The sequence below is a fragment of the Lagopus leucura genome, unplaced genomic scaffold, assembly GCF_019238085.1.
Source record: "Lagopus leucura isolate 7727_CA_CO unplaced genomic scaffold, USGS_WTPT01 Super-Scaffold_100157, whole genome shotgun sequence".
Classification (NCBI taxonomy): Eukaryota; Metazoa; Chordata; class Aves; order Galliformes; family Phasianidae; genus Lagopus; species Lagopus leucura.
The window spans coordinates 31616727-31632181 of record NW_024962334.1 but is presented as its reverse complement, the minus strand read 5'-3'; the positions used below and the strand labels follow the sequence as shown (position 1 = coordinate 31632181).

General features: G+C 34.0%; 1 protein-coding gene across 2 annotated transcripts in view; it reads right to left on the bottom strand.

Annotated features, from left to right (window-relative positions):
• Window positions 1-15455, bottom strand: part of MRC1 (mannose receptor C-type 1) — a 48532-nt gene that overhangs the window by 4879 nt on the left and 28198 nt on the right. For both annotated transcript variants that reach the window (XM_042888228.1, XM_042888229.1), the window contains exons 14-26: window positions 14468-14555; window positions 13387-13531; window positions 11013-11054; window positions 10731-10894; window positions 9547-9614; window positions 8841-8941; window positions 8208-8350; window positions 7344-7458; window positions 5283-5452; window positions 4100-4202; window positions 2871-3100; window positions 1742-1907; window positions 810-962 (exon numbers count right to left, since the gene is read on the bottom strand). In XM_042888228.1, the coding sequence (XP_042744162.1) occupies window positions 810-962; window positions 1742-1907; window positions 2871-3100; window positions 4100-4202; window positions 5283-5452; window positions 7344-7458; window positions 8208-8350; window positions 8841-8941; window positions 9547-9614; window positions 10731-10894; window positions 11013-11054; window positions 13387-13531; window positions 14468-14555 (1688 nt within the window). The remainder of the gene's footprint in view (window positions 1-809; window positions 963-1741; window positions 1908-2870; window positions 3101-4099; window positions 4203-5282; window positions 5453-7343; window positions 7459-8207; window positions 8351-8840; window positions 8942-9546; window positions 9615-10730; window positions 10895-11012; window positions 11055-13386; window positions 13532-14467; window positions 14556-15455) is intronic.

Genomic DNA, 15455 nt, shown 5'->3' with positions numbered 1-15455 from the left:
CTGAACACAGAGAGACATTAGCAGAGGTGGTACCCAAGAAGTACCATTCGTTGGCTACTCCTGATTAATCAAAGAAGCCATTAGCCCACCAAAGACCACTTTTCCCAAGCCCAGAGAAGCAAGAGGGAGAACTCAAATTATGGACTAGAGAAAGGTACACCATCCTGTACAGTTCTGTTCTAGGGCCACTATACAACAGCCTCAGCATCAGTGTCCAAGCGTTAAAGACATCAAGGCAAATAAATGGCGAGTTGAATATGAGTCAACTGCATGCCCTGACAGCCAAAAGGGCCAACCACATTGTAGAGCATATCATGCAGAGAATAGTGAGCTAATCAAGGAAGTGACTGCCCCACTCTGCTATACAGTGGTGCAGCCTTAACTTGGGCATTGGGCGCAGGCCTAGGCACCACAATATAAGAAGGAAATTAAACTATCAGGATTCAAAACAGGAATAATCGAAGTGCAAATCATATCAGGTATGCAAATGATAAACAATTCCACTAAACCAAGATTTAGCGATTGCTATTTTGTGATGAGGTTGACTATTTCCTCACAGGGCCAAAGGACAAAGTTTCCTCTTTTTGACCTCCACTCCAGGCCACATAGCTCTTCTAATGCCTGGTACACATAAAAGGCAGCATGTACCAGTGGTAGACAGCTATTTTCCATCTCTCCAAAGGTAATAATTAGATTTAACTATCCAACACTTGGACCATTCTTGAAATCACAAAATGTATATTGCATGTTCAGCTTTCCACAGAGAGAAAAAAGTCCAAAAGATGAGCTCTTTAATTGATGATACTTACCCAGTCGAAGACATTCTAATGATGCCTGAGCCCAGTTCCTTGTTGATGAAGATTCTATATAGTAACAATGACCTCGGAAAGGAATCCAAGAACGGTGTCCTTCTGATTCAGGACACTTCCCTGGAAGCTGAGGGGGTTCAGTAGGAGCTTGAACTGTAAAAAAGAAAAAGAAGGAAAGGGAAAGGAAAAAGTTTACAAACACACTGTCATATACATTCTTTTATCACAGACTATTCTAACAGAAAATTAGAAAACTTATTCAAGTGTTTAACAAAAGTTAACTTGACAGTCTGTACTGCTTACTGCAACACAACAGTAAAATGTCCTTAATCCATGAAAAAAAGTATTTCAATTGCAGCCTTGAGAAATCCAATTTATCAAAGAACCCTAGCACACTGTTATGTTTTAACACATTTTTATCTCTACTCTTTAGTCACTGTAATAGCTAATTTGGGGGGGGGGGGGGGGGGGAGGAGAAAAGATTTGAAGGAGCGTCTGTAAACGTTTCAGTAATTTCAATGTAATTTGTTGTTCAGCAATAAAGGAAAAACCTGGAAAGCTGCTAAGAGAAAACACCCCTTGTAACGCTTTATGGCTTGGTCACTCAGCCATTCTCCTTTAACACCATACCAGTGTGGCCACTATTCATTACCTTTTGATTCAAGTTCCTTCATTTTTTTTACATGATGATATCAGAGTAAAATTTATATATAACTATTAATGTAAAGCAATGGCTACTCAGTCACACTAGCTTTGTTTTTTTGTGTTGGCCCTCACTTTAAGGCAGGTTCTTTAATTTCAATTAAATTTAAATAATTTCATTTGTTTTGTTCCTGAAATAAAACACAGCATCTTAATACATATCAACATACCACCCAGCATGATTAACTAGACGATCAATACAATTGCAATAGTTAGATTCCAGTTCTTACCATCAGGCTTTTTGCAAACAGAGAAGTAACTTTCATTGCAGGATCCCGTCTTCCAGGATCCAGAAATGTCTAGATAAACACAGCCTATTTTTTGCTTTGGCTCTCCTTCAGCCCACTTAGTATACTTCATTCTCCAGTTATCAATCCACTCATAACGCCCATTCGTCTGAAAATGAAACCCCAGGAATTCAGTATTAACCATTTCTTTGTCAGTCAAACGTCTGTTATGAAGATGCCTGTGCAAGAAGTTTTCATTTAGGGCAAAAAATGATTTTTAGCAAAAAGAAGTGCAGATTAAGTGACACTGAATGAATTCTAAAATTAACAAAACTCTTAACTTGAATGTACTAATAATTTAACTTACGATAGTTTTTAGGAGTAAAGTGGAAAGAGTAATTTTTTTCCCCTTGGGCTTCAAGAAATATAGAATATTTTATGTTAAAGTACATTTAAAAAACAATTTATCTCCTACCTATGCTTGTGAAAGCAACTGAATAATTTAGTTAAGTATGAAGAATATTTTATTATTTAAGAAATGGTATATTATGCCCACTAGTTTTTACTGCCTTTGTGTGTTAAGCCAAGTGGAGGGAATGCGGGACCAGTGCCTTTGCTGAGCAGAAAAGAAGGCTTAATTTAATACAAGAATGTACCTGAATATCAAGGGAATGGGAGAAGGCAGACAAATAAAATAAGATAAATCAATTATTTAATAATTTGGCTAACTATCATCAAAACGTTGGAAGAGTTACTGTAACAGAACCAATGTTACCTTAGAATAAATGATTTTCACTGTACAACTTAAAATACGTGGATTTTATCTCAAAATAAACACTATACACTCTCTACAAAGAGATAATTCAAAATGCTAGCCTGGAATGTATTGTTTGGAAATGCATAGAGCTTAATGTCACAGAAAAAGTACTAAAAGTTTGTATGCTGCATACAATTTAGGAAGAGTAATGGAAGAGTAGAGATCTCTACCTGTAGATCTGACAGTAAAAAAAAGTATTTAGGACCAAGATATTAATTTATAAGTTAAAAATATAAAGATATAATATGACTTTGCATTTTCTAATTTTTCCCATAAGAAAAGCAACAGCACACTCAAATAATTTGATGCTCTTACCACATTACTGTTAAGGCCAATCCATATAGGTACCCCATACTTTAATATCTTTAGCCACAGGAATGAATGACTGTAGGGGTCTAAGATGCTGGAAAGGTCAAACTGATCACGTTTGCAGTTTTCTCGTGCATCTTCCCAATTCATTTTAGTACGGATGAACAAATAACTACTGTTCCCATAACGGATAATGCTTTTTGGGTCTGTAGTTGTAGAAGGGATAAACTCAGCATCTGTACAATAAAGGAAGAAAAAACAGCTCATATACTAGTCCAACAGGTGATTATGATTTGCTTTTAATTGTAAATAAGATACAGCATCCTGTCTCTTTTCTATATTTCATATTCCCTGACCACCATGGGTTAAACATGCTATTCTGTAGGCCAGACTCTGTAATAAAAATCAATTACAGAGCTATCAAAAGGAAAAAACTGTCTAGAGCAACTCACAACAAAAAGTGAAGGAGCATTCTGTGTAATCTCCCAGAACAGTATAATTTAAATTGGGAATAACAACTTAAATGAATTGGGAATAGAGTATGACACAACTTTTCATCAACAGAAGTGCTTTGCTTGTTGTTTTCAAGAGATCTTTTTGCCAGAGAAAATGTAAACTACAAAATAGACCAGCTCTTACAAATCAATCTGATATTTAAAGTCAGGTTTCATTGTTTTTAGTTTCCTCTTGGAGGTAGATCAGCTCAAGCTCATTGTGAATGAGTTACATTCGCACTCTAGACAGTTCATGCAGCTTGTACAATTTAGCATTCCCCAGAATACATTCTAAAAGCCAATATGTTCAGAAAATGACTGACAAAAATCACAGAACAATTATCATTCGGATATATTTCTGATATATCAGTTTCTTAAAATGCATTGTTTTAAGCTATAATACTATGCACAGCAAAATTAGAACTGTTACTGCTGAAAAGCAGCCATTGGTCTGCAGGTACCACCCTTACAGTGAAATTTCATACTAAACACGAATACTTAGATATAAATTCCAGCTCAGGAAGTTAGTAACACAGCATTTACTGGGAGGAATCAGCTGGGAGTAATCTCTAAGTCGACCTTTGGTCTGACAAACATGATACTGATGTTCCTGACTGAAAAGCAATTTGTTGATGTATCTTTATTAAGAATGAAATCATGTTGAAATCCAGCACTTAACACCTCAGCAAGATCCTGCAAACTCATAAGCTTTGATTATACTTTAAAAGAAAACAGCAATACCTGCTTTAATTTGGCATATATATCCTCTGTTGTTATCACAACTCTCATCAGCCCACTTCCCTGCTTCCTTAACAGGATTATTTCTCATGACAACACAATCAGCCTTGGGGCAAGAACATACAAAATCAGTTACAAATAACTAGAAAATATAAATAAGAAACTTCAGTCTCTCATTTTTGTCTTCACACAGAAATAACATTCTAATTTTATTTTCATATCTTCATAAGTTTTTAATGATGTGGAGTTTCTGTTCCTCTTGCCACTTCGTGAGTTTCTTAATGTTGCTCTATCTTGAGCAACCTTGTGGTGAATAGGCAGACAAGAACTTTCTGGACCCTCCCCATCTCCGGGCATACAGCATGAAGAAAAGGAAAGCCACAGACAATTTAAAGAGAAATTAAATCAACTACTGTAGAAAAGATTAACTTTGCTCAAGAGAAAAAAAAAAAAAAAAAACAAAAAAAAACAGGAGCTTCAATGGACAATGTCACATTTCTGAAATATCAGTCTCTTTAAATTTCTTATTGCAAGCTATAATACTAGGCAGCAAACTCAGGACAACTGCTACTCAAAGGCAGCCTTTGAGTACCACCTTTACAGTGAAATTTCAAATTCTACTACAGGGACACAGTATCTAGAAACTTTGTTAGCACATATTAAACAAAGACTGTCTAATACACTATTTTCTTAGTAAATTTTGCTATCCAGCAAAAACTACACAAAGAAAAACTTATAGTAATACATAGTAAGTAAAATGCACTGACATTTAAATATCTCCAATTGAAAAGCTGCAAAGTACTTTTATAAACTATGATATGTCCTTTCTTTTTGCTGAGGTGAAGTAAAAATAAATTTGAAATTTATAAAGTAGAGACTAAAATTTTTCACACTATAGCACATAGCACCTGTCAACAGCTAACACAGCAACTTATTGGATTTGTATGTGACGTGTAAGGTTTGTAAGTGATCACTTTATCAACACAATACGTAACACCATGAATAACACCTAAAGTAATGCTTAAAAATGCCAGGTTTCTGGGGAAAAAAAAAAACAACTACGGCGAGGTCAGTGCTGCTAGTAAATTCTATAGATATGAAACTAGTAAAGTTTCAAATCCCAGCAAATGCCTAAACGCATAATCTAAAAGCACTTATCAATGGACAGTTTGTGATCGCTATTTACCTGGCCATCGTATGAGTATGATCCCATATGTCCTGATGGGAAGCCTTTGGCCCAATTTGTAAAGTAAACTCCTGTTCCATCTGTCCAGAGGAACTTCAGTTCATGATTTATATCATTTAATCCAATCCATGTGTCAGTAAGAAAATCTTTCATATGGAAGGTGAGGAAAGCTGGAGTTGAAGAAAATAATAATTAAAAAAAAGAAAAAGAGAGAAAGAAAACAAGAAATATTTTCCATGAAGGGTGATTGAACCTAGGTGTCAGACCTCACTGTCATTAATGGCATCTGGTGATATTAAGTATTTTACTGAAATAAAGAACAGTTTATTACTGGCAAGACAAATAGATATGATAAAAAGGAGGTGACTTTTGAATTTAACAGATAACCAACATATATACCTGTTGCAACATACTCGAGCTAAACATCTAACCTTGCAGTGGGATGAATTCCAAAAGCATGACAGGAATAGTTTTACAGGGTCTCAAAACATTTTTGAATCCCAATTCTACAACTGATTTAGAAATATGAAGTGGTGTAGATTATATACATTTTTTATAATCCCACCAGAGTGGTTATGTTATTGTGGCATCATAGAGACAACACAACTGAGCATCAACCACTCATTCAGCTGCATTTATAATAGCAGAACTGTTTCCTCACTGGAGAAAGTGTAGTAAGTAGCCTGAACTGCCATAATAAGCAACAGAATGTATGAGAGAGATGCTTTAAAATGAGTCTCAGAAGAGCAATTACCACAGCTTTGCAAATTCCAAGAAGGTGCTTGTTCATCCTAGCTAGTATGGGTAGATGAAAAACAGAGCAGGCTAGGTCAGCTGGCATTCATCAGCCCACTAGACCACAGTAAACCAAACAGTTTGCTAAAATAAAATTGCTAAAATAAAATTATGATGCCTTTTGCCAATTGCTAGTCAACATTATGAGCTCATTCTTCTCTAAAAATAGATAAATTTGTCTACTCTACCCACACACCTTCTTTCAGTCTTTTAAAATGAATGCAACTTACTTAACATTTCCAAGAGTAAGACCTATAAATTTCCATGCCTAATGTTAGCATTCTGCTCCGCAAGAAACTGTAACAAGAACTCAAATCTTTATACCTACACTATCAGCAGTAACAATAGTTTAGTTGGTCATTTGTAGTTTTATTGGTTATTTCATTCTTTCCCAGAATTCAAGCCCTGCATGAGTCATCTGAGAAACTGTAGTTTTATGTTATAAAAGAATTTAATCATGCTCAGTAAGTCTGTGAAAGTTTGACTCTTCATCTCTTCAAGTGTGGAAAAAATTAAGTAGTGCTAAGTTCATGTTAGCAATCTAACATTTTAGCTAATTAACTAGTTAAACCAGTTAACTGCTCAAAGTGCAACTTGTTTTACAAAATATAATTTTTCAGATCTTTTGAGTTCACAAATAGTATGCATTATGCAGTATCTATTTCTCAGTGTAGTTTAAAACAATATTTCTAAAAAGAGAAGTTATTAACATCTATCAAAATCTCTCCTAATTTAATGCATCATTTTTATTCAAGCATGGGATATCTCCCCATTTACCCAATCAACGATGTGATTCTTGTAATCATTAAAACAAGCTTCTCTAGTGAAAAGAATGATGCAACTATGAAGTGAGTAATGGCTAGGTGTATGATCAGTCAAACCCGTGCCCCAAACTGCCCAGAGACAGCAAGTTTTAAGCCCAAAGGCATTCTGCTTGAGTTACAGTGGAAAACCTTGCAGTGAGTTAACGCCAACTAGTGAAACTACATCACTTGGAATGAAACTTGCTGGGTCCAGCTGGCATCATGTACAGGCAGAAAAAGCACTACTTAGGTCACCAAGATAATATGTATTCATCTCTAAGCCAGCAGTAGAATTTGGTAGATTCAGGTGCAGATTTCACTGTAAACTTCTAAGTATTGTATGTTATAGAACCAAAATCAGATGAAAAAAATCATTCAAACGTTGTCCATGTTTACACAAATACAACCATCTGTAAAAATTAAATGTCATCTCATCTGGTTGATACAGAACTATTTGCAGTACCTTGCACTTGTTCATTAGGGATAGCAGCCAGGTTTCCTCCTAAATTCATGCAAGCTGTTCGTGCGGCATGCCAAGTGACACGTTCATCTTCTGAAGATCCAAATATTTTGTAACACTAAAACGTGAACAAACCCTCCATTTATTACCTTTACTCCAACATCACTTACAGATTGAACATCATTTCAAGCAAAGCAGGAAGGAGAAAATGTGGTGAAATAACAGATTTAACTGGGACAAAACACATTCTGCTCAAAATGAACTCTTGAATTTGGTCCATTCTCTAGGTAAAATGTAAAGTTTCAAGAAAACATTCTCCTAAACAAGACGCATACTAGATTTCATTCGAAATTGGTAGAAAATAAGCAAAACCTGACTTTTAATGACAGACAACTAATATTAATAGCTCTACAAGACCAATATCAATCCATTAGTTTGTTTGTATTTTTATTTTTTTTTTATATAATTTGACTCGACAAAACTTTTCACAGTTCTACAGTCAAGAAAGGCAAAATATATTCATTACTGAAAGAGCATTATAATTTGATTAAAATATATGACCAAAGTGTCAATACTTCAAGAACTATATCTAAATTCTTTAGGAAATGCACTAAAAAAGGCTTGAAGAGAAGACTAAATAATGACTTTCATAAACTGCAACTAAATATGTTTATACATCATTTCTAATGAAGTGTCAAAAAGCAAAATAGTGAATGGGCAAACAAAGAAAAACACGTAGACATAAACCTGCTCTCTGGAAAAAAATAACAATGTTACTGCAATAAGAAACAACATTATTAAATAATCTCTTTCCTTTTATTTAATGCTTTGCCAAACATCCAACATGCTCTGAATTTGTTATAGTACCTTATTCTGAAAGGAAAGCCAAGTTGGATTACATCCTCTTGGAGTTGAAAATGTTGTTGGAGGAAGTGTGGAATTAATGGAACTGTTGTGCCTTTCACATATGTAGGGATTTGGATAACCACAATTTATATCATTCCAAAATCCTAAATGTGAGATAAAAAGGGGGACTGTATGTTGCCATATCCAGAATTAGTTAGATCAAAATAATTTACACTCATTCTGAAACAAAGGTGAAAGATCAAATCCAAAGTCCTCAGTTTATTATCATTCTATATCAAAATCTAGGATAAATATGGCACTTCAGATATGCTGTCATGAACATTGAAAGCAATGTAGAAACGAGTTCTATAGTGACACAGTAAGTCATTTTCATTTAAAAATATAAAACAGTTGCATAGCAATCATAACCACAAACTTCTATCTGAGCTTCCCCATGTTATATTTAAGATAAACATAGGAACTGAGAAATGTTAAGTCCAAACTATAATACTGTGGTCTTTTGCAACAATATACAACAGCAAACAAAGAAGAAAAAAAAAAAAAAAAGAGAGAGAATGGGTGCCTCTCAGAGGAAAAAATTTGGGACACAAGCACATAAATAAAGAAATTTAACAGCAAACATACAGAACTCACCTAAATTTTTATACATGACTACACAGTTTTCATCATTATTTGCAAAGTTAGGTTCATGTGGTGCCCATGCCAAATAATTCACTGGTGTGCCATCCATCCAGCTTAAGAAAAATAATCCAACAAATCACTTCTTTAATATTAGTAGGATTGATTTCATATTTAAAAAAATGTCATTTTGCAGTATCTTTAGTACAGCCATTCACAGTTTAATGTGTACAAGGTTTTTTGACTGGTTTGTCTCGCTGCCAACTGCATTAGAACTATTCTCCTTGCATAAACATAGTATGTGTGCTTACTTTTTGATTTAAACAAGCAGACATTTCTACAGCTGATAGGACAATACCCAAAATATCCATCCAGGCCAACATGAAAGCTGGACATCATTTCAGAATGAGATAGTACATACACTCACCATTTTCCCTAAGTCATGCATTCACTTTACTTGTTACACAGATAAGCGATTTTAGTCATAACACAAGCAAAATGCTTGATTATTCTACTATGCAGATGAAAAATTGTAACAAATTTAGGACAGCATACACATTTGCAATTAAAAACATCAAGCATGAAATAATAATCCCTGGAAATACTGAGTGAAACTTAAAAACATTTTCATGCACTTTGACAGGATACAATTTCATTCAAGCACTTCACAATTTTTTTCTCTGCTCAACAAATGCAACCATGATGGTTCACATTCACCTACCTTGTCCTTTGATCAACACTCAGTTGCAAACCAATGAAATATGCTTCCTCTTTGCCATTTTTCAAGATCTAGAATATAATAGTTAATATTGTATATGCTTACTCCTCTTATCACAAAATCATTAATAATGAGTAATATATTATTTATTCACAGGGAATACAGATTGCTATATTTTCTAGCTACAACAGCAAACTTAAAGTAGACACTTCACCACTGACCAAAAAATTTGCTTACTATATTATCACTTTTTACAGTCTTACTTGAAAGTCAGTGAAATTCTCAATTCTTCAACAGCCTCTATGGCAGACATCATCTACAAACACTGCAAGAAACAAACCCTCCTACAACTTGGTTGTCAATATAGGCTCGTGTCAACTCACTGACATCCTTCAGCAAGATCAGGGAAGGTTTCAAGTAAATTGAATCTGATTTCTAGATTACTGACTTAAAGAAGGTGGTCTGAAGACAGAAATCAGGCAACTAACTTTCAGTCACCAAGGAAACATCATCTAAAAGCTCTTTGCTCATAGTCTGCCACTCAAGTACTTCACCCCTAATTATGCTCCATAGGACAATTTTGTCCTTCTGCCTCCCTGACCAAAAAGAGGTTGCTAGATAGACTACATCTCAGATACACTGACAAATTCAAAAGCCAATGTTCAGAGAGTTGTGTGTAAACAAATACCTATTTTGATTCACTACTTCAAATGTTTCATCCATCATCTTTCAGTTAACTCACTTGCCCTAGCAAATTGTAGCTCAAGATTACAATGGTTCTTGCTAAAACAAAGCCGAAAATTAATTAAAACTAAGCATTAAGACATTAGCAGTTGCAGATAGATACAACGGAATCAATGATCTTTGTGGGCCCCTTCCAACTTGAGATATCCTATGATTCTATAATTCTATGATAATATGTTCTAACTGCCACATGGTATAATTTAAAAGCAAATAACTTACTGTACTTATTTCTATACACAAAAGGCCCTGTCTCTGATAAGAAGCAATCTAAAAAAAAAAAAAAAAACTTGGATTTATCATACATTTTCATCTGGCTTAATGCTACTGCAGTTTCACTGACTCCACTGTTATAAAACTTGTAAGGAGAATAACAGATTGAACAGGACTTGTGAACGCACTCATTTCCTCTGGATTATTGCATAGGATTAATTAATTTTCCTTACATATCGCCAGAGGAACTTTCTTTCAGTTTCACTCTCAATGACTGCCAGATCTCCAAAGTTCTGTTTGCAAAACTCTCGACCTTTTTCCATTGGAACACTCTCCGTGCTGAAATAATAATGTCTGTCTTCATTTATAATCCATCCATCCTCAGTAGTCACATACTCTGCAAGATAAATAGTAAGCTAACTATACTGTTAGTAAGGTACAAGATATTCTCATTAGTATAATTTTAAAAACACGCTTAAACACACATACACTGTAGCAAAAGCAAGAACACTTACTGGGTACAGGAGATTCTGTTGGTTCGGGCTTTAAACTTGCACCTGTAAGAAAACGGAATTTAATATAACAGTAAGAGAAAATGTTTACCATGAGCGATAGGCATGCCTCTTAACACTGAATTTTATGTTAGCCATGGATTTAATACCAAAAACTAGAAGGAACTAAATGGTCTAAATCTCTTATTTTTGGCCAATTTTAAATAAAAAATCCTGTTCCCTGATGCTCTAAATATAAACTATTCCTAATGTGCAAGGCACTTTATAATATCCTGATATTTGCCTAAATTAAATGATCGTATTTGATATTCCCTAAATGCTGAAAATCTTATGTCTCAGGGCATTCTTGCTATTAAGACTGTCCTGTTTCTCCCACCTTTTTTAGCAGGAATCATAGAACAGCTTGGGTGGGAAGAAACTTTAAAGATCATCTAGCTTCAACCCCCTGTTGTGGGTAGGGTTACCATGAATCAGTTCAGGCTGCCCAGAGCCCCAGCCTTCAATGCCTCCATGGATGGAGCACACACAGTTCCTCTGGGCAGCCTGTCGCAGTGCTTCATCACCTTCTGAGTAAAAAATTTCCTCCTAATATCTAATCTAAATATCCCCTCTTTCAGTTTAAAACCATTCATCCTTGTCCTATCACTATCAGACTGTAACAGGTCTGTCTCCCTCCTGTTTAAATACTACTTTTAAATAGTGGAAGGCTGCAATGAGATCTCCCTGGAGCTTTCTCTTCTCCAGGCTGAACAAGCTCAGTTCCCTCAACCTTTCTTCATAGGAGAGGTGCTCCAGCACTCTGATCATTTTCTTGACTCTCCTCTATTCCTGCTCCAACAGTTCTGTCCTCCTTGCGCTGGGGACCCCAGGCCTGGATGCAGTACTCAAAATGGGGCCTCACAAGAGCAGAGGAGGACAATCAATTCCCTCACTCTGCTGCCACCTCCCTTCTGAAGCAGCTCAGGATACAGTTGGCCTTCCAGACTGCAAAGCTGACCCATGTCCAGCTTTTCATCAACCAGGTTGTTCTCTCAGAACAGAAAGAGCTTACACTGAGATCTTAAAAATCTCCACAGAGAAAATCTGACTGGAAAATATATACTTCCAAGAAATTAACTGGTCTGTCCTAAAAATAATATTTCAGGTTACAGTATATCCCTGTTTGATTTGGTTATGGCACAACAGAGATAGATTCATGACATCATTATTATCACAGAAAAACAATTTCTAAAACAGGACATCTCTCTACAGGTTTATCAACTTTGTTTGTACTACAAATAATCTCATTTATATTGAGATTATTTATAAAATAGTAATATAAAAAATAAATATTATATATATTATATTTAATATATAATATATAATATAATATATATTATATATGTTATATATATAGTATAAAAAATAACATAAAATTTATATTGACATTATATTAATAAAAAATTAAATGCCCAAGTAATCCTTTTACCAACACACAGTAGATTTGGTAGCTTACTGTCAATAATCTGATAATTACAAATAAGACATCCTTGTTTTGCTCCTTGCCCTCCCAACTTATGACTGTGGCAAAAAGCTTAACTAAGCACTTTCCAGAATTCTCAAAAGGTACTTACACGTGTTGTTTGTGGAGCAGATAATTTCCCCCCAAAATTTTTTGTCTTGATGTTTTCAGATAATAAACTTAGAATTCAAGAGTACTTTGTGACAAACAACTAATGAATATATATATATATAAATATATATATATATATATATATATATAATATATATAATATATAATAATATATTTTATATATAATAATATATAATAATAATATTCATATATATATATTTATATTTATATATATATTTTATATATTTATATATATAAATATATATATAAATATATATATATATATATATATATAATAGCAATTATAGATTACATTTGTTTATCAAATAGTACCTATGCCAAATAAAGGAGAAAGTTTTCACACACAAAGCTTCAAGTACTGTAAACTATTTTCTTACAAGCTGAAGCTCAACTCAGAGAAAAAAAAAAAAAAAAAAAAAGTAGCATTTACTGAAGAAAGCATGAAATAAGAAGTGAATGTGAATACTCAAAGTAACATCTCCCAGTTTTGAGGAATCACATTTATCTTTCTGAAATCATAGAGAAAGAACAGTAAGAAGCCCCAACAGGGCACCATTGTTTCTGTATCTTTGGATGCATCAAAGACAGGTAAATCCTTATGCAACCTTCACATTTCAGCTTTCACAGAGAACTGTTATGGTCAACAGGTTTTTAATTTTTTTGTTTTTAAAGTTAAGAGAAAAAAAAAAAAAAAAACCAGATTCTTTCCTTATTCTCACAAAACAGAGAAGGATGCAACAGTACCTTTTCTTATCTGGCAGATCCATCCATATAGATAATCACAGTGCCTGTCATTCCAAAGCATGCTTGAATCACCACTGATCTCTGCACAGAGTTCAATTCCTTGGTAATTATTGGGTTCCCCAAAGCCCCAGTTCTCATACCTCACCTATGATAGAAAAGGTTTTGTGAGGATCCTGTAATACAGTACAATAATAATGGAGAAAAGGAAGAGGCTGTATCAAAACACAGGCATAAGATCTGTTTATACTGTCAGTAGAAAAACTGAGGTAAGAGAAAAACAGCTTCCCCCTGCAAATACTGACATTCCAGATTTATTTTTGGACCACAATTTAAGTAACTGTTGTTACTTATCAAACTTGGAAGAATACTGATTTTTTTTTAAGGACATAAATTCTATTAAACTCATCTAATGACAATGATGGTGAATGCCATATGTTGCTAAATTAAGTAAATATCCTCTGAGTAAAATAATAGGACATTACAGAGAAACACAAAAGTGTTGCCATTTATCTAATAAAAACTTCTACTCTAATTTTCCTGTTTAAATTCTAATTTCAGTTTTCTGTATGTAGACTTTTACCAATATATATATTTATATATATATTTATATAATATATATATATTTACCAACTTCATATTAAATACACCCACATCTGCAGAACCAATTTTGCTTCCACAGTTTAACATCTTAGTCTAATGTACAGACAAGCCACAATTGCCTTCAGCTCCAGTGAATGTAGGCCACTTCAGATCAAGATGTAATTTGAAAAGAACAGAAATACTAGCAATAGGTTATTTTTTTTCAAAACAAACTTTCATTCATAAGAACATACTTTTTTTAATCTCCATGAATTCAACTTTCTCATTGATTTAAATATATATTTTTTTCTTCTAATTAAAAAATCAGTATGGTTTAGACATAAAATTCAGCCATGAAATTGCTAGTCATAAGATTCCTAAAGTGAACATGACAGAGCAGAGTGTTATGGTTAAACATAAAACTGTACACAGACATTTACACCACGCACTTGAGAAACACAGGGAATGGAAAATAAGAGCTGTGAAGAATTAAACCACTGACCGGAGATCCATCACTCCAGACAAAGCCATCATCAGGATTCAAGTAATACAAGCCCATCCAGAAATGCTGGTGGTAAAAACCATTGTTTCTAAACAAAACAAAAGAAGAAAAATAATAAATATTCAATTTATAAAGAGCTTAAACATAAAAACAAAACTAATAAGGGCATTACAATATTTTTATAAGCTAGCATTCACAACAGTTCATAAACCTCTATACAAATAATTCTTAAAACTATAAGAAATAAAAAGTGGAGAGGACAACTGTTAAAATTCAACATTTCTAGCTTTTAGCACTACACATTAACTCAAGTCAGTCTGAAACATTGTCTTATACAGAATGTGTTCAGATCCAATCCAACTCCTGAAAATCTAATAAGGAGTCTTACTACTTTTCTACAACACTCCAGTACCTACTATTTCTCTGTTTTCTCTTTAAAGGCATGTAGTGTTTCCAAACACAAAATTACTTGCTGCAGCAGAATCACATTAAAAAATAGTACCTTAGCTACTTGTTGTCTTCAAGCAGATACGCTTTACTGATTAATCAGAATTTATTGAACCAATACATAGTAATGCAGAGACTGCTTCCTTGACTGATCTGAGACCTCTTACTTGAAGGTCTGCTGCATTTTGCAAGTCTGCCAGGTTTCAGTCTTGCTTTCCAGTTAGACAGGTACATATGTGTTCATTGAGCTCCCTCCATTCATGTCATATTACAAGTGTTATCTTTCTAATAGTATTTGATCACATTCAGAGTATGATCAAATCTCTCACTTTCTTATTACAGTTCAAAGATCTACTAACTCTATTTACATACCCTGTGTAGGGGAAAAAAAAAAAAAAAAGAAGAATCTGAAGTTGGCTCTTTTCTGATTAGTTCTTAAAATGAACCAAAACACTGACTAGATTTATATCTTGACAGTTTTCCTATTTGTACATTTGCTTATGTTAAACAAATTGTCATGTGTAGTAATTTCAAAATGAAA